Source organism: Oryza sativa, chromosome 7, assembly GCF_034140825.1.
Source record: "Oryza sativa Japonica Group chromosome 7, ASM3414082v1".
NCBI lineage: Eukaryota > Viridiplantae > Streptophyta > Magnoliopsida > Poales > Poaceae > Oryza > Oryza sativa.
In genome coordinates this window covers 19,814,759-19,837,817 of record NC_089041.1, presented here as the reverse complement: position 1 = coordinate 19,837,817, position 23,059 = coordinate 19,814,759, and the positions used below count along the sequence as shown (strand labels likewise).

General features: G+C 40.7%; 2 protein-coding genes across 9 annotated transcripts; one reads left to right on the top strand and one right to left on the bottom strand.

The window, feature by feature from the left end:
• Positions 1 to 1,540: 1,540 nt before the first annotated feature.
• Positions 1,541 to 15,364, top strand: LOC9268104 (arogenate dehydratase/prephenate dehydratase 1, chloroplastic). 8 transcript variants are annotated; one of them, XM_015791405.3, is made up of 11 exons: positions 1,541 to 1,953; positions 10,200 to 10,264; positions 10,349 to 10,441; positions 10,529 to 10,729; positions 10,951 to 11,031; positions 11,109 to 11,204; positions 11,627 to 11,704; positions 12,020 to 12,109; positions 12,220 to 12,272; positions 14,604 to 14,685; positions 15,099 to 15,364. In XM_015791405.3, exons 1-11 carry the CDS (start codon positions 1,686 to 1,688, stop codon positions 15,198 to 15,200), a joined length of 1,209 nt encoding a protein of 402 aa, XP_015646891.1. In that variant the 5' UTR covers positions 1,541 to 1,685; the 3' UTR covers positions 15,201 to 15,364. The 8 variants fall into 8 exon arrangements, with proteins under 8 accessions (XP_015646891.1, XP_066168641.1, XP_025882479.1 ...); XM_066312544.1 differs by having other exon boundaries at positions 10,349 to 10,444; XM_066312547.1 differs by lacking the exon at positions 1,541 to 1,953 and adding an exon at positions 7,975 to 8,243.
• Positions 15,365 to 15,745: 381 nt separating this feature from the next.
• Positions 15,746 to 22,441, bottom strand: LOC4343362 (uncharacterized). Its single transcript, XM_015791403.3, has 9 exons — positions 21,812 to 22,441; positions 21,646 to 21,703; positions 21,451 to 21,517; positions 21,299 to 21,344; positions 21,093 to 21,191; positions 19,703 to 19,771; positions 18,606 to 19,614; positions 17,951 to 18,099; positions 15,746 to 17,863 (listed from the first exon to the last, which is right to left on the bottom strand). The coding sequence occupies exons 1-9, from the start codon at positions 22,364 to 22,366 to the stop codon at positions 16,313 to 16,315; spliced, it is 3,603 nt and encodes a 1,200-aa protein (XP_015646889.1). The 5' UTR covers positions 22,367 to 22,441; the 3' UTR covers positions 15,746 to 16,312.
• Positions 22,442 to 23,059: the final 618 nt, after the last annotated feature.

The window sequence follows — 23,059 nt, the reverse complement described above, 5'->3', positions numbered from 1 at the left end:
GAATCTTTTAAACCTAATTGCGCCATGATTTGATAATAGGGTGCTACAGTAAACATTTGCTAATGACTGATTAATTAGATTTAACTAGTATTAGACTATATTTAATACTTTAAATATGTCTCTGTATATCTGATAACCAAACCTAAAAAATTTCCCAAAGAAGGCCTAAGCCTAATACTCCAACTCCGTGTGAACAAAGTGCAAGTGGTGGTGCTTTTTCCTGCACTTGAGATCTGATGGTTTGACCGTAAAAATGTTTCAAATGGGACATCTCTTTGAGAAAATTCACCAATATCACTGCAAAGTATAGTTGTTTGTGTGGTACTACATTAACCAAGAGTTTCATGGAGGAAAATTTTGGTAGGGCTTCTCATTTTGACAACTCTATTGGAACGAGATGTTAGAATTAATCAGGCTTAGACCAATTAATTCTAGTAAATTTTAAAAACTCACAATTAATGTTAGGATTAATACCACATGAAAAACCAAATAAAAAAATATCTCAACTTAAATAGGTTGTAAACTGGTGTAACCGTTGACTTGTTAAACTAGTGGATGGACAGCCATGCGTGCACACTGAACCGAGGGCCAAGGCGTGGTGTGGCGTGCGACGGAGAGCCATCAAACCATCCCATCCGCTTATTTAAGAACGTCTTCAAATCCTTCTCCTGGTATTCCTGGTTAAAAAGTGCAGGCGGCTCTGGTTTCGAATGGTACTTACTCGTCTTGTGACTAAGTCAAAGAAAAGATTGTTGCTTTTCAAGTGGTTAGGTCACCAAGGCGCGGGCGGCTCGCTACATTCTGTAGTTCGTTCACTCCTTTCTAAATCACTTGTCAGGAATGGGCTCGTCCCGTGCCGTGTCAATAAGGTCATAGAGGATTGGTGTTATTACGGATCAATCTATTTGGAGCAAAGGACTCAACTAACAATAAAAACTTTTTAATTTTTGTGGAGATGTCTATATTTGGTTTGTTTCATTTTTGCATGGAGGGATGTTTTGGTCACTTCACCTCCCCTATATAAAGAGGTGAATCAATTCTAGATGATTCACCTTATTTGGTCGGTGTGATTCTTGCATGAGGGAGGTTATTTGCATGAATCGAATGGAAAAAACATGTGAAAATGCTAGGTTGCTAAGTGATGGAGCTGCTCATAATCATGAGATTTTTAGTTGTGATGAAGTGGGTCGATCACATATACATTCACAATTTCACATCCACCGGATTGAGAGAACCAGCTGGTGTTTAATTTTCCCCCTCATAAAGTCAGGTCCAATTTTTGCATTTCTCAGCTGGCAACTGTAATTAAGTCAGATTACAAGCTTTACAACTGTAATTTTTGCATCAGAGCTTCTACAGTTGACAACTCACTGGTTGTAACTAACACGTATAGTAACGCCTGCTTATCTCGCCAGCTAAGTACTCCACAAACTTGCAAACTAAAACACGCAAAAAAAAAAAAACAAAACAAAAAAACAAAAGCAGCTCGAAACGGCTCCGGATTTCAATTCGCTAGTTGTTCTTCGCCGAAAGCAGCTAGAAAGCTCTCTCTCGATCGCTACAAGCTAAATTTAAACCCCCTACTCCCCTAGCGTCACACGCACCGCTCGATCTTTTTCTCTCGATTTCTCTCCCCCTTCTCCGGCTCGATCGATCTCCCTAGTCGTCGTCGGCCGGCCAGCGCCATGGCTACCGCCGCCTCGTGCCTCTCGGTGTTCGCTGGCGCCGCCGCGACGACGGTGGCCGCAAGCAGCCGGCTGATGTCGCGGCGGGCGGTCGCCTGTGCTGGCTACGCGGGGATGGATGATGGTGGTGGCGGCGAGGGGATGATGATCATGGCGCGACGACGCCGCCTGGTTGTGCCGGGGATCATCGCTACGGCCGGCGGCGGCGTGAGGCTTCGACCGGCTACCAAGGGTGCGTATACATGCGCACGTGCACAGCGTGCAAGAGGTTAGTGGGTTGTTCTGATTTGATGTCATAGCTGCTTTTAATTGTCATGTTTTATTAAAGGATATACTCCCTCCGTCTCATATTAGTTGGTTGTTTTGCATGGATTAAGTTTTATGAAAAAAGACTACAATGCCCTTTATTAAATGATGCATGGTTGGATATGGAAGGATGGCCAAGGGTAGAAAAGAGATAAATTTGAATTAGAAGTGATTGATGGGACAGATAGTACTCCATTGTAATAACTATTTTGGGACAAAGCTTGAATCTTAAAAAGACAACTAATTTAAGATGGAGAGAGTACCCTCTAAACTTTGATAGAAGTTCACCTAGCACCTAGATTTTAAAACCAGAGACATCCAACCCCAATGTCGTTCATATTACACCTTACGTGGTTTTGGATGCTGGCTATGCGTAATTGGAAGTTTAAAAGAACGGTTTTGAATAGCTAATATCACATATTTACATATCATCCATCATCGGTCATCAATTTATACACTCTAGTGACGTCCTACTAATATTATATCGACATTGTTTGTAAGTGAGAGCTAAAAGGGTAAAAAAAAAAGGAAACATTTAGGTGGAGATTTTAACATATATGTCCAATGCATATGTCATGTCGATAAACTAATCCAACGTATATCCAAACTAGATAAAAACCACTTTTCAAAACTACCTTAGGGTGTTGTATGAATGGTATTGTATACTTCAGAGGGTTGGATGATCGATTTTAAAGGTTAGGGTGTTAGATGAACTTTCAGTCAAAGTTTATAGAGGTATTTAGGCTTTTTCCTTTCTTAAATAGTAAAGAATAGTAGTTTTTGTTGATCAGTTGGCATGCATATATGATGCCTTCACATGTATGCTTCCAATACATTAGTCCACACTCTAATCCTACTAAAGGCATGAGAAGTTTGGAGCGAGAGATCATAGAGTGTTCCAGCATATAAAGAGCTCTCGACGATCATGCTAGTTGTAAATGGAGGAGGCCAAAAAACTTGGGTTTTAAGAGGAGCTAGCAAAATGGCTTCCAGAGTTTATACCTTAGTCCTCTCTTTACGTACAATTCCTTTCCATACTTGTACAATTGATTTTTTTTCTCATATATTCTAGTGTTGGTTTGTTAAAAACAAATACATCAAAATAATCTAACCGCATATCAGAACATCCAAAGTTTGTAGTACATTTATGGGAATCTACCCCCAAATCATTAATAAAATGTCTTGAAAAATGAATTTAAACAAGGGAAGATCAAATTCTCTGTTAAATAAGCAAAAGTACCGTAAGATGGAACGAAAACAAGGGTAGGAACTTTTTGCATGATACGCAAATGATCATAACCAGAAAAACTTTTATAGTCGTGTTTGGAGAACTGAAAATTCTAAGAAGCACCGAGTGAGTATCCACCTAGTGAGAATTTGGAGTTGGGGTTACCTAACTTCGGATTGGAAATTCTGAGAAGAGTTTCTCTACCTAAGCGTGGTGTTGGATGTGTGGTTAACTAGACATTCCTCTTTGACCGAAAAATTCCAAGATTTTCAAATCAGTACCTAATGGCTAGTCCATTGTGGGTGGAGTATTTAACTTCCTCTACCTCTCCTTTTGAGGAGCTATTGTTCCCAAAGTTGAAACAAATCTTCCACAGTATCTAGAGCTCTCATCTCTCCCCTTTGCCTACATTTGAGTGAAAGTTAATGAGTGGAAAGTGCTAGTAAGCTTCAAATTTATCGAGTTCGTTTCCAAGCTAGAGCCATATCTTATATTACTGTTTGAGGTGGTCACTCATGAGCACCTGATGCATATGGTGTGCGTAGGATCATTTGTGAAGGTTCAGCCTCACCTTCACAAGGAAAAGAGGAACATGAGTGGCTATCAATTTTGACCTTCATGGTACTTTGGTGAGGAAAAGGGTTAAGAGAGACCTGGTTCGTAGGAGCCCTTCAATGAAGACATAGGACTTTAATATTTTCATATTGAGAAGTGTTAGTCCATACCGAATCGCATACAATTATAATTGTTTGTGGTAACGTACCTAGTTATTACAATGTGTTTGAATTTGTTACATTTAGTGTCTTGTTTTGAGCATCACTTGTAAGAGCAAGGTCAATAATATAACCAACTGCTGGCTATATCCATTTCCACATCAATTTGCAGCTAATATTAGATCCAACTAGTACGATAGGTTGTCTATTATGTTGACTGTATCTCATCAGTCAAATAATTAATTTTGTATGGGTAATATCAATGTATACGAAGTCGCAGCACACCAGATAATTCAACAATCATAGAAAATAAAACTACCGACCACCAACATGCATTCCACAGACTTGACAAGCATGCAATGGGGAAGAAGCAGAAAAAGAAAAAGGAGGAGATTACATGATGACAAGTCAAATTAAGAAGTTGTTGTTGCTCGATGAGAACCAAAGTGCATGGCATGGCGACAACGCCTTGATTGATTTGGAGGGTGAGCAGGAGAAAACATGGGCGTCGATTGGCTAGGTAGGCTGGTGTCGATCTGGCAGAAGTGCCACTCGCTATCACTCACACAAGAGATATTGCATGGACCGTGGAAGCAGATGGACGAGGGTGATGGGCATAGATCTAATGCACGGCGGTGTTTCCATCGGTGGGGCCTAGGAGATCGGGTGAGGCAGGCCAGTGAAAGAGGAGCAGGTGGTATGCGCAAGACGAGCTTCGATTGATATGCCAGACAGAACGGGGAAGGGAAAAATCACACGGGATTGCAAGGGGTGGTGGTGGGGCCCATAAAACATGTTTTTAGTGCCTATAGCAATTGCATGCATGCTGCAACGCATATATGGAATTGTGTTCTCGTCGGCGCTAGATTTGCTGCTTGCTTACTCTGTCTCTCTCCTCCATATAGGAATCAGATGATGCGGAATATTTTTTAGTTTTCTCTGTCAGACTATTGTACCTACTCTTAACATATTGGTATGATATGTTTGGCCTAATACATCAATGAGTTATTTATTTGTGGAGTAAATAATAACATCTTGATGTTTGGCTGTTGGATATGATGTAGATGGACTTGTGCATCAACCACATTGTGTGTGGTTGAAGCAAGCAATAATATTAATTCAAGAGTACTTAGCTAGATGAAATTGTATTTACCTAACAATTATTATTTGACTAAATTGGTGTCGTGGAAATAGAAGGTTGGGGGGGTGGATTGAAGATGGGCTTCAATGGAATTGCACTATACATATGATGTCTCACAAGCGTCGTTGTTTCGCAAGAATATGTTGAGAGGATGCAAGATCCTATACTGAGTCGCTTAAGGTGGTAGTGGCGAAGATTGTGAAGAATGATGATCAAAAGTGACTTTAATATCTTCCGAGCTTGAAGGGTGGCCGCCCCTCAGGCTTGACGCAAAAAACATATCATGTTATATTTGCTGAAAATGGCTAATAAACCAATAATACGCAGGGGCGGGCCTTCAACAATTCAAGGGTATTGAAATGAATGCCCAAGAATTTTGGCAAAATATATATATATATATATATATACTATGTATTTTATATGTGTATTCAAAAAATAAAAGAAAAGACATCAAACAGCCCATCAAGCAAAGAAACCATCCTTTTTGGGATGTGTCCTCCCCCTTCTTTGTTGGCCCATTAGCACAATTGATTCACTCCATTTTACCCAACCAAAATATATATATATATATATATATATATATATAGTAAATTTGTTTGGTGCTCCATGGTGCCCGGGCACCATTGTTGAAATTGAGTATATACCTAATTCAAATGAGTATGAAACTTTTTCAATTACTTAGATATTAACATTAGCTACTTTACTAACTAGTTCAAAGCAAGTTTGAACTGAATTTGAACTTATTTTTGTTAGATTTTGATTCTAGGTATATAGCATCCATACATATAATTAGTTAGGTATGTAATCATGGATTGTGAAATAAAGTTAAATTTGAGTTGTTTTGTTGAAAGGTATAGGTATGAATCGAGTTATTATAACTAGGTATATACTCACAATTTGAAAATTTTGAAAAATTTGAGTGATTTTGTGTATTTGAAATATATATATATATATATATATATATATATATATATATATATATATATATATATATATATATATATATATATATATATATATATATATATATATATATATATATATATATATATATATATATATATATATATATATATATATATATATATATATATATATATATATATATATATATATATATATATATGAACTTATGCTCAATTTTGTGTTATATATGTTATATATTATATAACTACTAGTATGTGATATTATATAAACCAATTATTATGATTTTTGAGTGTAGAAAATTTTCCCCCTCTTTATTTTGAATACCCAACCTTCAAATCCTGGGCCCGCCCCTGATAATTGGAGCTATCTCATTGGTCAAACTTCCAAAAGCTTTTGGCTCCGCCACCACTAAGGCTCTGTTCGACTGAGAATTTTGCATGAGCTAATCAGCCGGACATAAAACGAGATGAGTCATTAATATATGATTAATTGAGTATTAATTATTTCAAACTTAAAAATAACTTTACTTTATTTTTTAAAGAAACTTCTATATAGAAAACTTACTTTTGCACGAAATGTACCGTTTAGTAGTTAGGAAGCATGTTTACGATAATGTTTTTTCTAATTAATTAAAAATATCAAAAATAAAACTAGATAATAATCCTAATAATAGAATCGAAATCTTCAATACGATCATATTAGCAATCTTCAATATGCGATCATATTAGCAGGGTTTGCAAAAATGATGTGACCATTCGATTATCATGGTTATCAACCTGATGACGTGGTAACTTGGTAAAATTCAATGAAATTTGAGTGGTCATCACGATAACCGGGAAATTCAACTATTTGTCGGGCTTCAATTAGTTACTGGGCATCGATTTGTGAACTTCAGATAATGATGGAAAACCCCGCAATAATGATTCACTAAGAAATTGTAATAGGAGGCCACATCCAAGAAAAAAAAACGATAGCCAAAATGTTTTAGAGAACCAAAAGGTTTGGGCATTCATCTTGCCAGACCACTATTTTCAAGGCAATATAGGTTTTGAGACCGTGTCTCACAAAACCTAGGTTTTATACAAAGGTCTTGTTCGGATCCTCCGAGCTATTAAATAACCCTACAGAATCTTGCTATTTATGAGTATTAAACATAGGTTAGTGATAAAACTCATTCCATAATCCCTAGGCTATTTTGCGAGATGAATCTAACGAGGTATATTAATCCATGATTATCCCTAGGCTATTTTGTGAGACGAATCTAACGAGGTATATTAATCCATGATTTGCTACAGTGATGCTACAGTAATCAGCCGTTAATCATTGATTAATATACATCATTAGATTCGTCTCACAAAATAGCCTAGGGGTTATGGAATCGGTTTTGTCGGTAATCTACGTTTAATACTCCTAAATAGCAAGATTCCGGAGGGCTATTTAATAGAATGTTTGATGTTGTTTTTTAAAGAATGTGCACACACTAGTGAGTCCAAGATATGCTCTCTAACATCTGTGTTCCTAATCTGGGGTTGGGAACCCATCTCACCGCACGGAAAACGGAGCAGTCCATTAGCACGTGATTAATTAAGTATTAGCTAATTTTTTTTAAAAATGGATCAATTTGATTTTTTAAGCAACTTTCATATAGAAACTTTTTGCAAAAAAATACACCGTTTAGCAGTTTAAAAAGCGTGCGCGCGGAAAACGAGGGAGAGGGGTTGGGTAAAGGGGCATCCAAACACACCCTAAAGCATTGGTTACCATTGTTGTGTGCTGCTGATAGTGTACATAGTAAAGTAATTACACAGTGTTATTTCTTTCTTTCTTGAGATTGAACGGTCTGCATTATTACTGCCACAATTAAGATAGATTATATATTATAGATTAGAGAAATAAAAAAAAACCTCCCATTTAATGAATTCCTTAGATTGTTGGATCTGAGCCGTCCATCTCGCATCCCACGGTCCAAAATATTCAGAAGCTTGGCCCCTGCCCGCCGGAGATCTGATCCGAGAGTCCCGCGCGCGCATCGGCGTCGCCCCTCTCCCGCTTCCGCGCGGTTCCGCCGCCTCCCTCCCCTTCGCCTCCTCCGCCGCTGGCCGTCGCCGCCGCCGTAGGGCCGGCGAGGCGGCCGGGCTCCCTCCATGCGCGTGCTCGTTGCTGTCTTTGTCTCTCCCTCTCTCCATATATATGAGCATCTGATGGGAGACATATGGAGTGCACATCTGTTGGTTTCCTTTCCGGTAAGCTTGATTAATTCCACCATTTTTCGTGTATTTTCTTCCACATGATCCGATAATAAACCAAGTCTAAATCGTTCATGGCCATGCACAAGCTGAATTTTTGTATCAATAAGTACATGGCCTACACTTGCCTAGGAAATCAAACCTTACTACCCGGCTTCACTGAGGTTGCATGGATGAAAATAGATCAGATAGTTTCTGATTCGATCCACTTAAGAATCGAACTAAAGTGAGGATATATAAGTATTTCCTAAAATCAGATAGATTTGGATTAGGGCATTGTATTCCTAAAATCCAATGGATGTGGATTATCCATTTTTTTTAATACGGATTATATATGATAAAAGGGCTATCCGATAATACGCATTTTTAGGCTACTCCATCCGTCTTAAAATATAACAACCTATGTTTAGATGGGACACCTAGTAGAACGTATCTGGAGAGACCTTTATTCAGATACAGGATACGTCTCATCCAATTCTAAATTGTTACATTTTGGGACGGAGGTAGTATATCACAACACCATACGATTCCGTACACCATTATGGTCCATTCAAATGGTTATCTATATTTTTACCTTAACGACTCATGTGAGCTTGGGAGCATAACTGGCTTCATTGTTTGATGCTAAGTTGTTACTTATTATTGCCTTTGTTGTATCATTTATATATATGCATGTATTATCCGATAATTTTGATCCATTTTTAAGTCGAGACTACTCTGATTATATACTACTTTCGTTTGCATCCGCACCAAATCCCAATCTGCTAAAATAATATGGTATATAATATGCTATAACCGTTATCCATTCAAATTTGCTCCATTTTATCCAGGCCAAGGCCTCGTGCAGGGTATATATTAACGTGCCCCAAATAATACTTCGAACATTAATATATGTATTTATAAATCAAAGGAATGTGTACTTGTTAGTTATTTGATCATATTTACTGATCATGTTATTCATATTACCTAAAATGCGTTCTTTGTACTTCAACCAAAACCTACCTACCTGAGGGATCCAAACAAAAGACATGGTTACTGTTGCTTTGATCGGTCTCTGTCATGTCCATGCTCAAACAGTCACATGCTCGCGGCCATTGTGACACACGATAGGGCCAGCACGGCCACTGGCAGCAACCAAAGTCAAGCACCGATCCAGGTTCTCCACTAACTTATCAAGTTGTTGGTCACTGGAAACTCTGAAAGAATAGCATTCCTTTATTCCGTATTTCTGATCTCTTCTGGATTGTTTTTTCACCTTTCCTTTGTTGTATTGTTAAATGCAAATGCAGTTTATTCCATGCTGTCAAAGTTGTAAGATTGATATGTGTATAAATTAGGTGCTGTTCAATTGCAGTACGTTCTGGTATGTGGCCTCATTAGCATATCGTAAGTCAATTCCGTTTATGCGATCTTGGTATTCTATTGGGATTCTTGGACGGAAGTGATTTTAGATAATACTTCCTCCGTCTCTAAATGTTTAACGCTGTTGACTTTTTTAAACATGTTTGATCGTTCATTTTATTCAAAAAATTTAAGTAATTATTAATTCTTTTCCTATCATTTGATTTATTGTTGAATATACTTTTATTTATACATATAGTTTTACATATTTCGCAAAAGTTTTTAAATAAGACGAATAGTCAAATATATTTAAAAAAGTCAACGGCGTCAAACATTTAGGATGGAGGGAGTATATGCTCTAAACGCACATATCATCGAGATGCTATGATTATTGATAAAATATCGAAGTCTAGTGCTACAGGCAAGTTCAACAGTATTTTCTGAGCATGCTTTAGCACTCAAGCTACTTTTCAGAGCTTATTTCTTGGGCATATAATCAATAATTTGTGATCAGAGACAAGAACAGATGATGACTATCTTAGCAACTTTTCTTATTCCTATATGTAAGTGATGCCCCATTACAATTCTCTACCCTCTTGGCCTCTTGTGCAGGACCATCACTTGCCACTGATCAGTCATTAGATATTGAAAGGGCTAATGTCCATGTGGCGTATCAGGTACAAGATGCAATCATGCTTGATAATATTTATTTAATTTAACAGTGTATAGTATGTTTGATGCCATCCTTTTCTTGATTGTAGGGCTCACCTGGTACGGCCATTGAGGAGATGGTGTTTAAGGCCTTCCCAGACTGTATAGCCGTTCCCTGCAAAAAGTTTGTGGCTGCATTTGAGGTTGTTGTAAATATGTTCTTCTAATCTTAAACCTCATTTGCTCCAAATATATCTTACTCTTAAAAGTGATCACTCTATAATTCACAGGCGGTTGACTCTTCACTTGCTGACATAGTTGTTCTTCCTATTGAAAATTCATCCACTGGAAGCTTTCACCAGAACTATGACTTACTTCTTCGACATAAGTTGCATATTGTGCAAGAAGTTCAAGTGGAGATAGAGCTGTGTCTCTGGGCTCTTCCAGGAGTGCAGAAGAATGATTTGAGAACGATTTTCAGCCATCCAGAGGTTATGATATGCTAAATAAGTAATTAGCAGTTTTTGTTGTTGGTCCATGACTTTGTGCAACAATTATATTGAAAATGAATTTTGCCTGACAAAACATGTACAGTCAAGTACATCTCTACAAATGAAAAGGCTCCAAAAATGACTGAAAATAGAGAATTATCAGTCTTGGGAATGGAGTATGACTCAATTTCTTGATCATCTGTACTTGTTTTATATGGCAGGAATTTGCTCAGTGCGAGCATTCACTCTCTAGTCTTAGGGTTATAAAGAAAAATGTCGACCACTGTGCTGCTGGTGCCGAGGTATCTAATAAAAACTTCACATGCTCCTTTTGATCTCTTGAAAAAAGCCTGATGTGGTTTTGGATATTAATTTGCAGATTATATCCATGCAAAATTTAGGAGATGCTGGAGTTATAGGCAATGCTCAAGCGGCGGAATTGTATGGGCTTAACATAGTAGAATGCAACTTTCAGGTGATATTTGTATACTAGATATCTTAATTGTCTATAAATGAGGTGTTGAAAAGCAAAATTTAACCACAAATGCATGGTGTCCATTGATCCCAACCAAAATAGTTTGTTGATAAAAGAGAAACTCTCTAAAACTATGGTGTCCTAGCACTTACGTGGACTCGTTGGTTAATTCTCTGATTACTCTTTGTTTTGTTATCACTGGTATATCTGCTTGTTCTCTTAGCAATGATGATTGTGAATTATAGATTTTAGTGTAGATAATTCTATAGTTGTCATGCTATCGTGTGAAATTATAACAGCTTGCTAAACTCTTCACCAAGTCATGATGATCATCCAAGACTCCAGTTGATGCTTGCTTGTTTAATGTTTAGTTAACAATCTCATTTAGAAATCTGATACTCAGTTGGAGAAATATGTTGCAGGATGCTTCACCCAATCTCACAAGATACTTGGTATTGGCCAAAACTGCTGACATCCCCAAGGAATATGGCCAATATAAGGTCTGATTATTTTCAATATAATACTCCCTCCATCCCTAAATGTTTGACGTTGTTGACCTTTTTAAACATGTTTGACCGTTCATCTTATTAAAAAAAAAGTAATTATTAATTCTCTATCATTTGATTCATTGTTAAATATACTTTTATGTATACATATAGTTTTATATATTTCACAAAAAAATTTAAATAAGACGAATGGTCAAACATGTTTAAAAAAGTCAATGGCGTCAAACATTTAGGGAAGAAGGGAGTATGATTTATTACATTTTCCAATCAAATGCCCGGTGCTACAAGTTAGTTGCCCTGATTTATCAGACAAGCATCGTTTTCGGTCTTGAAGAAGGGCCTGGCATACTTTTCAAGGCCTTGAGTGCATTTTGGATGAGGGATATAAATTTGTCAAAGGTACTTGAGATCCTAACTTCTTTAACTATTTATTTTTCCCTTTTTGCTTCCGGTATTTGTTCTTCACAAACATGTTCAGTATTTTTAACTTTCATTATGTTGCACTGAAGATTGAGAGCAGACCAAATAAGCGCGAACCAATGAGGACTCAAGGAAATGAAAAGTACGCTACACTGTTATTACACTTTCAACACAGTTCTCTTTATGTAAAAAATGCTTATGTGTATCAAATTATGGAGCAAAAAGGGAAAAAGTGGATGTGCTACCAGCATTTTTTTTCCCATCCTGTTTCAATAATTTATGGGTGCAGCGCGCTGACTGATTCACCTATGCTTGATACTAACCACAGCCACAAATTTTCTGCAAGCTTGCAACATGTCAAGTAAAAGGTTCATTTGTATCTAGGCAATTCAGTTTGTAGAGGTGCATCAGATTAGACTATTGCACTTTTTGCTATATTTGTTACCTTTCTATTTAAGCAATTCAGTTGGTATTAGGAATTTATAGCCATATATGTATAGATTATATTGCTATGCATTCCTTGTTGACGCCGGTGTTCGTCAACCCGTACATGACTGTTGCTATCAAGACTCATGTTCCGATCTCTCTAGAACTCCGCAGCCCCAACTTCAACAAGTGGAAAGCTTTCTTCCGTTCGATATGCGGGAAATTTGGTCTCCTTGACCATCTCGACGCCGCTCGACCCGCTGACCCTAACAATGCCTAGGAGCAAGCTGATTGCTACCTCCACAGTTGGCTCTTCAGCTCAGTCGCCGACGAAATCCTCGACGGCTCAGGATTTGTGGATCGCCATCAACAACCTCTTCCAAGCCAAGAAGGAGCCTTGTGCGATCTTCCTGCATCACGAGTTCCACCCTATGACTCAGGGCGATCACTCCATCTCTGACTACTGTCAAAGCATGAAGACAACGGTTGATGCCCTCCGCATTGTCGGCCACCCTGTCACCGAGTCCCAGCTAGTCTCAATCTCCTGCGTGGCATCAATCCTCGCTTCTCCGGCACCATGGACGACCGCTCCCGTGCTGCCCTCCCTCGCCTCCACGCGGAACACCCTTGTCCTCAAGGAACTTCGCATCGCCAACGAAGTGAAGGTCCAATCGGAGACCGCCCTCATCGCGGCCAATGCCACCACCTTCGCTTGTGCCTTGGGCTCATGTCCTTCTGATAGTGGCAGGGGACAGCAGCAGAACCACAATGGTGGCGGCAACAAGCACAAGAACGGGGGCCGCAATAACAACCGCAACAGCACCTCCGGCCGCAATGGTGGCGGTGGCAACGGTGGCCACCCTGGTGAACAGAACAATGACGGCAGCGGCTTCAGCAATAGTGGCATCTCCTTCACTACTCCGCGTCTAGCTGGGTCGTGGGTGTGCTTCTCTCCTTGGGCTGGACAACAGCCGGCCTAGCGAGCCCCCCAAGCACACACCGCTTTCACTGGGCCGTACTTCTCGTCGCCCGTTGTTGTGTGCCTCCGGCGCCCCTATAAGCCCAACTGGCTTGGGACTAGACCAGTCTTGTTGCTACCCTCAACCAGATGACGGTCCACAGCCCCAATTGGTGGGTCCTCGACACTAGTGCGACCTCGCACATGTCCTCCACCGACGGTATATTCCTTACTCGCTTGGCTAGCTCTCACACTTATATTACCATTGGCAATCGTCATTCTATTCCAGTTCCTTGTCGTGGCACCTCCTTTCTACCTATCGGCACCACTAAATTTGACCTCAAACACGTTCTTGTTGCCCCCTCTTTGGTTCGCAATTTACTTTCTGCTCATCAATTTACACGTGACAATAAAAGATCCATTGAGTTTGATGAGTTTGGTTTTTCTATTAAGGACCTTCAGACCCAGCACATGATTCTTCACACCCTTCCACACTCTTCTGCATATTTTCGTCAAACCTCGCTCTGATAACATGTAGAGAGGAATGGGGAGAACACCTCACACCTAAACATAGGGTTGACCATGTATTGATATAGGATAGCCAATGTACAAGATCCTCAATCAGAGGAGAATACAAGGAATACAACGATATAATATAATCTATACATATATGGCTATGCATTCCTAATAGTTGGCTAATTAATATCCATATTGACAATTATATTACTGCACAAAAAGAATATGCTTCTTAATTTTCCCAAACTGTCACATGAACAAAGAACATGCCCAAGTAGCAATTTGCTATTGAGAGAAATATATGTAAATCCTTTCTAAGAACTAAAGTTGTCGCTGGAATATATAAAAAAAACTTAAGGACACCTTAAGTATATCATTTCAAACTCAGTTATTAATAGAGCGAATCACACTTTTTCCACTAAATCCCCTACATGTAAATTATGATAAACGCTACCCTTTGTCAAGGGTAGCGATTTGATATATATGTTTACAGTTTATTTCTCAAAGAGTGCTTATTTTGATACCTTCAGTGCCATCTTTCAGTTTTAATAAGTTTGTTTTTCTTAATTGCAGGCACTTCAATTACATTTTCTATGTTGATTTTGAAGCATCAACAGCCGAAGTACGTGTGCAAAATGCTTTGAATGATCTGAAGGTAAATGTCCTCTTATCTTTAGATATAGTTGAATAATGGTGCAATTTATATACTCCCTCCATCCCAAAATATAGCAACTTCTAGCGCTCAAAATTTATCCCAAAATATAGCAATTTCTAGGTTCTAAAGTGCTCTTTTTTAGTGAAGTTGCCGTAATCCCTCTAGCACCACCCAATGCATGTAATGGAGGATAATTTAGTCTTTGTACCTCATTTTATATAGTGTGCTATTCTCTAGAAATTGTTATATTTTGAGGAGTAGTAGTAAAGAATCATCGGTATCAGACATCCAGTCCATGGCATAAAAATGGATGAACTATGTATGTCCTTCTCAAATGGAGATGGCATTGTGTACTACCGCTTGCATTTTTCTTTCTGAACTCTTCCAGTACTGAAAACTTATGGTGTTTATAGGTGCAGCAAAGGGCTACTTTCCTGCGTGTCCTTGGCTGCTATCAAATGAGAGAAGTAGGATTGACTGCACCAATTTGTCAACTCTCGGTTTCTTCAACCTGAAGAACTCTTAAGTATGAAAGCAATACTCTAATTTCTACTCATCAAGAGAGAGCGTAAATTTTGGGCATGTGCCGTGTGAGAATTAATCTCGTGTATTAGTTCAGAGTAAATCATGAGACTTGGAGCTTTCTCAGGAAATCAAAAGCTATCTCTGGTTGTTACAATTGTGCCATTTCGCCATGCCCATTTGTCTTTTTCATCAAATGTTCATATGATTACCCTTCACATTTTGTTTTGGATGGTCAAATTCAAATCTAGGTAGATGAAATGGAGCCAACCTTTTCCAGAAATTTAAGTAACAATCGACATATTAATACCACTGCATAACAGCAGTGGAAATCATCCAATTTGCAGTCAAGGCTCACAGTTCACAAATTCCTACCAAAACCCTCATTTCAGACTCGGGAGTGTGAAATGGCACATAAACTCACTCTGATAGCATAAAAGTACACTGAATCTTTGCCAAGAGAGGGTTATTAACAGTTCGCATTCAGCATGTCATTTGAACTGAATGGATCAAGTAACACAGTTCCTGGCACAGAATATGAAAGTGGGAAGCAATTTCATTCAGAAAAGAAGATCTAGTCTAACAATCTATTCAATGCTGAACCATTTACAACAAACATACAATGTGACAAGGGGCATTACATAGGGGCGACCACGTAGTCTTCTAGTCTACCGAAAGAACGATATATCCTAAGTTCTGGTGCAAAAATTTCCACCGTGGAAAGCTATAGTGTGGTCAGGCGGGTGCGCTAAGTATTTTGGATCATGAGCATGCTCTACCAAGAAGCATGCCACCACAGCATTTACTCAAAATGCTGGATTCTGAACTCCGGTAATGAACAAAATGCCCAAGCATATATAATGATGTCATCCTAAGCAGGTGTTCATCCATCCATTTTCTCATATCTTTGCACATGGAGGATGAGTCACAAACAATGTACGATGGTCTACCATGAATCGTCATCGCTCCATTGCTGTCGATCCATCTAATGGATGTCCCAATCTGCTGTTTGCGCTTTGCGCCTAACTTCCATTTGTCTTTAATTGTTCAAGTTCAAGTCTGCCGTTCAATCTGTGGTCACATGTATTCATTATCCGTTCCAAGCTTACAACTGCAAAGCAAGGTCTGGCTGTTGTGCTTCCAAATTGATGCCCGAAGACTGTCGAGCTGGTGGTGAACCAGGAGAAGGGAACCCGATGTTCAAGTCTGGGCGAAGCATATCCTTGTTTGGTTTCTGTTGCATCGGGGGAACCAGGCCTTGCCATTGTGGTTGGCCCTGTGATCTTGAGAAGTCTGTCTGGACCAACTGGGGGAATATTACCAAACCCTTGTTTTGCCCTGGACTTTCTCTAACCATCTGAACGGGTTGCCTAAAGAACTGTGGAACAGCAGTCATCTTTGCTTCATCAGGACGGGCATTTGCAAATGGCATCTTCCAGCCAGAATTACTATCATGGAAAGTTGGACTGACAATGGTTGGTTTGCTCTCTGACGAAGCACCAAATGAGATCCAAGATTGAGCCACTGGAGCAGATGGAATGCTCTGATTCTCCCTGACAGCTGGTGGAAATGCTGAGAAAATATTCCGGGAAGAATCAGGCCCTCTGTTTGTTGTATTTACCTGCACAGGCATTACAGTTGATCCCACTGATTTTACATTGTCATTGACATTCTTTTGCCCGTTCAAATTCATTGCAAAGCTGGCCGCATTTACTTGTTGATTTTTAGTGATAAAACCCATGCTGCTCATTGGTCTGCTTTTGTCGGTTGTCCCATACTTCCCATCACCAGGTCGTCCATGGTATACCCATGTATTTTCATTTCTGGGTTGTGGAACAGCTGCTTCTTGCGACTGGAAGAAGGGTTTAGGCTGCCCACTTGTATTGTTTAAGGAAGGCATATCATGAACACCAGAAGCACCTTTTGCACACTCAAGCCTCTGGTGTGCCATTTCAAGTGGATGAGAACTTTTAGGTGTCTCGCTTTTTCTCATTTGCTGAGTTATAGCTGCTTCTGCTGGTTGGAAGAAGGGTCTGGGCTGGCCAGTCATTTTGTTCAAAGAAGGCATATCAAGCACATTGGAAGCTCCTTTTGAAATTTCAGGCCTCTGTGGTTGCTTTTGAAGAGGGCGAGAACTGGAGGACGAGCTCCCTTTCCTTGTTTGTTCACTGGGTGCCCTTTTGGTCTTTGCAACACTTCCAGGCGCCCGATGATTTTCATGCAGAGATGGTGCTTCAGTGCTCCTCTGCTGGGGCTCAGCTGTAACACCGAATAATCTTGGCTTAATTTCTGGACTTTCAAGAGGGCCAGGAACTCCAACCACATTATTACCAGTGGTTATTCGATTAAGTAGACTCAAACTCATATCCTTTGGATTGACACTTTCTGTTGGTCTGATCCTTTCATTATTCCTAGTCATTGAAGCACTCCTTTGTACATTAGCCTCTGAGCTAACCAGACTTCTCGGTTGGTTTTGCACAAACAGAATAGGTGGTAATGGTGGCTCGTATTCTCCAACCCAACCACGTCCAAACTTTACATCAGTGGGTAATACCCGTTGAATGCGTTCAGAAGCAAGTCTCCAGCCTTGAGTACCAAGTGAGCCAGCAAAACGAGCAAGACTTCTTGCATATGAGTGCTCAGAATGAGGTCCAACCTGCAGGGCACATATAAACTTATGAGCTTACCTGAAAATCAAATTGGTCCAAGAAGCATAGAAGAGTCAGGCTTTAGTTTATCATACATTAACAAGCTCTTTTGGCTCCTCACAGAATACGTCGAAAATTGTGTCAGATTCCGATGAAGGCTGTTCTTCATATGTATCATATGTTTTGCGTCGTGTCTCATCTACTACAATTGACTTGTAGCTTGGCTTCACTGAACTTTCCCTAGCTGAAGAGTGAAGGAAAGAACAAGGATGTCATTACACAACAGAAGTTGGGTAGATAGAAGTATCACATGTCCAAAAATAAATGTTTAGCTCCATCAGTTCTTCATATGGAAATGCAAGATATGCAACTCGGTTATGATTAAATTAATTATCTTGGTAATTGCTAAGCATTTTCTAACATCACTGACTAAATAGTTCACAGGAAGTCCATATACATATAGTACGATTTAAGAAGTGATGATCAACTTTATGTATATAAAAGAAGACCAAGATATTTTTGGGTGACTAGTTTCCTTTCCATGGGAATTTATCCATATCATGCTGTTGCTAACTGATCCATTCACCATCGCAAAAAAGAAAAAAAAATGATCCATTCTATTAGCTTATTTTTTGAAGTTCTAAAAGGCGAGGTATGACCATCCAATGAATACGTAGTATGTCAGTGACAACTTTAACTAGTGGATCACTTCAGGAGAGGTGGTTCAGCTCTTGGGACAAACATATGTACCTGAAATATCATCTGGCTTCTCAGATCTTATTTCATCAAGTGGGGAACTGATATCTTTGTCCATAAACCCGTTGGCTGCAATACAATCTTGGGGCTCAACAGCATTTGCCTGCGACATGCTTAAACCATTAGAATCATCTCCTGCAGAAGCAATGGTTGCAGCAGAAACATCTGAACCCAAAGCATCTTGGCTATTCATACGCACTGGCTTCTTAACAGTCTCTCCATTGCAGGAGTAACCCATATCATCCTGTCCATCTCCACAAATAGACTTATTATTCAACCCTTTTTTGTGGGAGTGACCTAGGTCATCTCTATTTCGGCAAATGGGCTTCTCAACTAGCCTTTTCGGGGACAAGACGCCTACATGTTCTCCATTTGTGCAAACTGGATTCTCTACTGAATCTCGGTGTGATGAGAAATCTGGTTCTTCACCATTCGTGCAAACAGGCTTTCTTATGTGTTTTTTCTGCGATGGCAATTCATCTTTTGAACTCCGGGAAGTGGGTCTCTTGTCATGCTGTTTGTGGAAAGATGCAACTCTATCATTTTCTGAATTTCTGGAGATGACTTTCCTTCCTTGCTCCTTGTGGAATGAAGAGCTTATATCATCCCCTGAGTTTCTGGAAATGGGCCTCTTAACTTGTTCTTTTTGGAAGGAGGAACTTAAATCATCGTCTGAATTCCTGACACTGGATTTCTTAACTCGTTCTTTCTGGAAAGAGGAACTTAAGACATCCTCAGAATTCCTTGAAATTGTCTTCTTAACTTGATCTTTGAACTTTCGATCATCCTCTAAGTCTTTGGAATTTGGTCTACTAACTTGCTCTTTGTGGGACATGAAGCCTAGATCATCATCTGAATACCTCAAAACAGGCTTCTTAATTGGTTCTCTATTGCTAGGGTGTGGTCTAATTTTCTGTTCACTCTTTATTAGGTTTTCAGTGGGAATGCCTTCATCTCTCAGTTCCTGAAACTTTTTTCTTGCCAATTCATGTATGGAATGGGCCTGCATGAAGAAATGTTCAATGCAAATTGCCAAATCACGGTATCACGAGCATTATAATTTTTTTAAGAAAAAAAGACTGTTTGCACACCTGTCTGAAGTAGATTGTATCAGGTGCATTGTACTGCATCGCATTACTGCAAATTAAGAATACATCATCCTGCAGTTCAAAGAAGCATATCATATGAATTGCTAGGTTCTCCGAGTGCAATGTATTATTCATAATTTTGATAGACAACATCAAGCTCTTGGTTTTTACCAAAGGGAGAAAGGAAACAAAGAAATTAACCAACAATGAAGTGTGCTAGTTTACTCAATTAGCTAACGCATACAACAGGCAGCACCGCAGCAGTAACAAACACTACTTTGTTGAACCTACAGCCTTGACTCCGGCTCAAGAGAGCAGAGTATCTTGATTTTTCGGGCTAACAAAAAAAAACTTAACTTCTAGAATTTCAAGCTAATAGGTCAGGCCAGTTTGGTTCAGTCTACAGTCAACATAAGGTTGTATATCTGAATATGATGATGGTCAAGCTATGAAGCTACCCTTGCACCTTCTTCGATCTTCATGAAATGCACTAAGCTAACTCAGATTCTTTTAAACCTCCATGATAAACCCTTCATAGTCTTAGACGATATGATGCCATCCTGACACTATACAAGTAGTGCCTAGCCCGAACTCTTTCACACTAGCAGACAATAATGGCCACACACTTGCTGATATGGCTTGGAATCACTAACTACAATAATATTGGTACAGTGCAAGGTTATCAGGGCAAACATGACAAAATCTTACAACCAAACCAAATAATTTGAAATGAAAAGTATGGGGGGAAATCTGTCATGTCTATGCTCAATTTGAAATAGTATAATCACTTAGTACAGACATTTAAAAGCAGCAGCATACTAACTAGTACAAACAGACAGTTAATAGTGTGCATGAATTAGTACAAAAACCCCAAAGTTCATAATGAAACAGTTGTTATAGACAAGGCTAATTGAGGATACCCGCTAGTCATTTGTCTAGTACCAGTAGAAAGACGAAATCTACAGATGTAATTGTAAACCTGTGATTAATTTGATATAATGCTATGCCATTGCATCTGTTGGGCTGTAACTGTAAACATGCGATGAGTTGGTTAGCCCATGCTATGCCAATGGACTTGTCAAGCTGCAGCATAAAATCCGTTATCTAAGCTTCTAACGTAACGGAAAAGCATACCAACTGCTGTTTCCTACTTTCCTGTTTTGGACATATAGGAGAAATTCACCTAGACAAATATAGCACGAACTGAAATGCCATTTCTTCCCATCTACAGTGTCATTTGCTAGCATAGTAACATCCTTTAAAGCAACACCCAGCAAATGACGATGCTCCATTGGCGGCTCGAATTGTACTTAACCAGCTCAAGATACAACAAAAACGGCAACTCGAACTCTACTTAACGAGCTAAAGATAGGACAAAAGATGGAAGTATGACCTCAAATTGCTCGAACGAGCGATATGCATTCCTGGCAAGCTTCCTCCTGACGGTGCCAAAGTCCATTGGGTGCTCAATCACATCATGGTAGTCAGGCAACTGCATCAATGAGAGCAACCATGGATGGCATCATCAGCACTCAATAACTCCCCCTCAAATAAATTGGCAACTCCAACAAAGCATGACGATCGAACAAACGGCCTCACCTCCTCCGGATCGACGGGCTCCGCGAACACTCCGTAAGTATCCTTCCTGCAGAAGAATCAAGCAGAAATCGAGCCCATTAAGCCATGAAACGAATCCCATTTCGCAGTGTAAACCAAGCTTCAAAAAAAAAAAAACAAGAAGCAAAGCTCACTTCTGCAGCTTGTCGAGAATCATGTCCAGCGCCTTCCGGTCAGGCAGCGGCGTCGTCCTCGCCATCCCTAAACCCATCAGCGCAAAAAAAAAAAGTCAAAAATTTTTTCTCAACAAAAAGGCAGTGGTAAATTCATAATCCCATCATCGAACACGGCGAGATCAGCAGGAGAACGAGCGAGCGAGCAAATCGAACCTGGCACCGGGAGGCGCTTCGTCCTCGGCGCGCTGGCGGCGTCGCTCCTCCCACCAACCTGAAAGGGACGAGAAGAGAAGAGAAGAGAAGAGTAGATCTCGCGTTAGAGAGAAGCTTGACAGCGAAGCTAAGGGACCAGCTTGGGGTTGGCGGTCTCTCCCCGCACCTCCCGATGGCGAGATCTGTCGCCGCGCGGCTCGATCCGGCGCTTCTTGGGCGGCTTGACCCGCTCCTCGCCGCCGCTGACGTCGTCGCCGCCGTTGCCGCCGGCCTCCTCCTCCTCCTCCTGCTCCTGCTCGCCGCCGGAGGAGTCCGAGTACGAGGGGGGAGGCGGGCCCCGCCGGTGGTGGTTCTGGTCGGGGGCGAGCTGTGAGAGCTTCACGACGAGCTTGAGCTTCCGCCGCCGTCGGTCAGAGGCCGAGGAGCCCCCACCCCCACCCCCGCCGCCGCCGCCATGGCCGTCCGAGTCGGAGCTCGACGGCTCCGGCGACGGCCTCCGCTGCTGCTGCTGCTGCGGCGGCGGCGGCCTCGACGGCGACGACGACGGCGAGGAAGGGAACGGGAAGAAGTCGTCCACCAGCGGCCTCGACGACGGCGCCGCCGCCCTCCTCGGCCGCAGCGACCGCGGCGGCGGCGCCGCCGCCCCGGCGGGCCCCCTCCGGCGCGCCGGGTGGTGGTGGTGGTGGTGCCTGTCAGGCGGCGGCGACGGCGACCGCGGCATGGCTGGTGCCGTCCGCTTCTTGGCTTCTCCTCCTCCTCCTCTCTACTACTCCCCCCTCTTGGCCAAGTTGCCTCCTTTCTCTCTCCTTCTTTCTTCCTTCCTCTTTTTTCCAAGGCCGCTTTTGTTTGTTTAATTCCTATCGCTAGCGATTGCGTCTCTCTCTCCTCTATCACTCTTTCTCTCTCTTCTTCTTGCCTTGCTTGCTGCTGCTTCTCTCTTTCTCTCTCTATCTCTATCTTTTTTTTCTCTCTCTTAGTGACCTGCACCAACCACTACGGCTGGGTCTAACTTTTGCTGCTCTCTTTACTTTCTCTCTCCTCTTGGGGGAGGGCCGGAGGGGAGAGGGAGGAAGACGATGGGTGGGGTGCGTGGACTGGGTCTATCAAATTGGGGATCGAATTATTGCTACCACCGCGCCTCTCCTTTCGCTGAGTGAGAGCCCACCTCACTAACTAATCTGTGCATTCACCTCATAAAATACTACTATTGTTTGGGGTTTCAAATAAACAATCAATCCATGAATATATTAGATATTTGATAAATATATGAACAAGTTGTCTAAAAAATACGGGAGAAAAAAGTTTTTACGAAAAAGTATTCGTCTGTCCCAAAATATAACAACGCATTTCCTAGTCCAAATTCGTAGTACTAGGAAATGTCTCATCCAATTGTAAATTCTTTTTTTTTTGACGG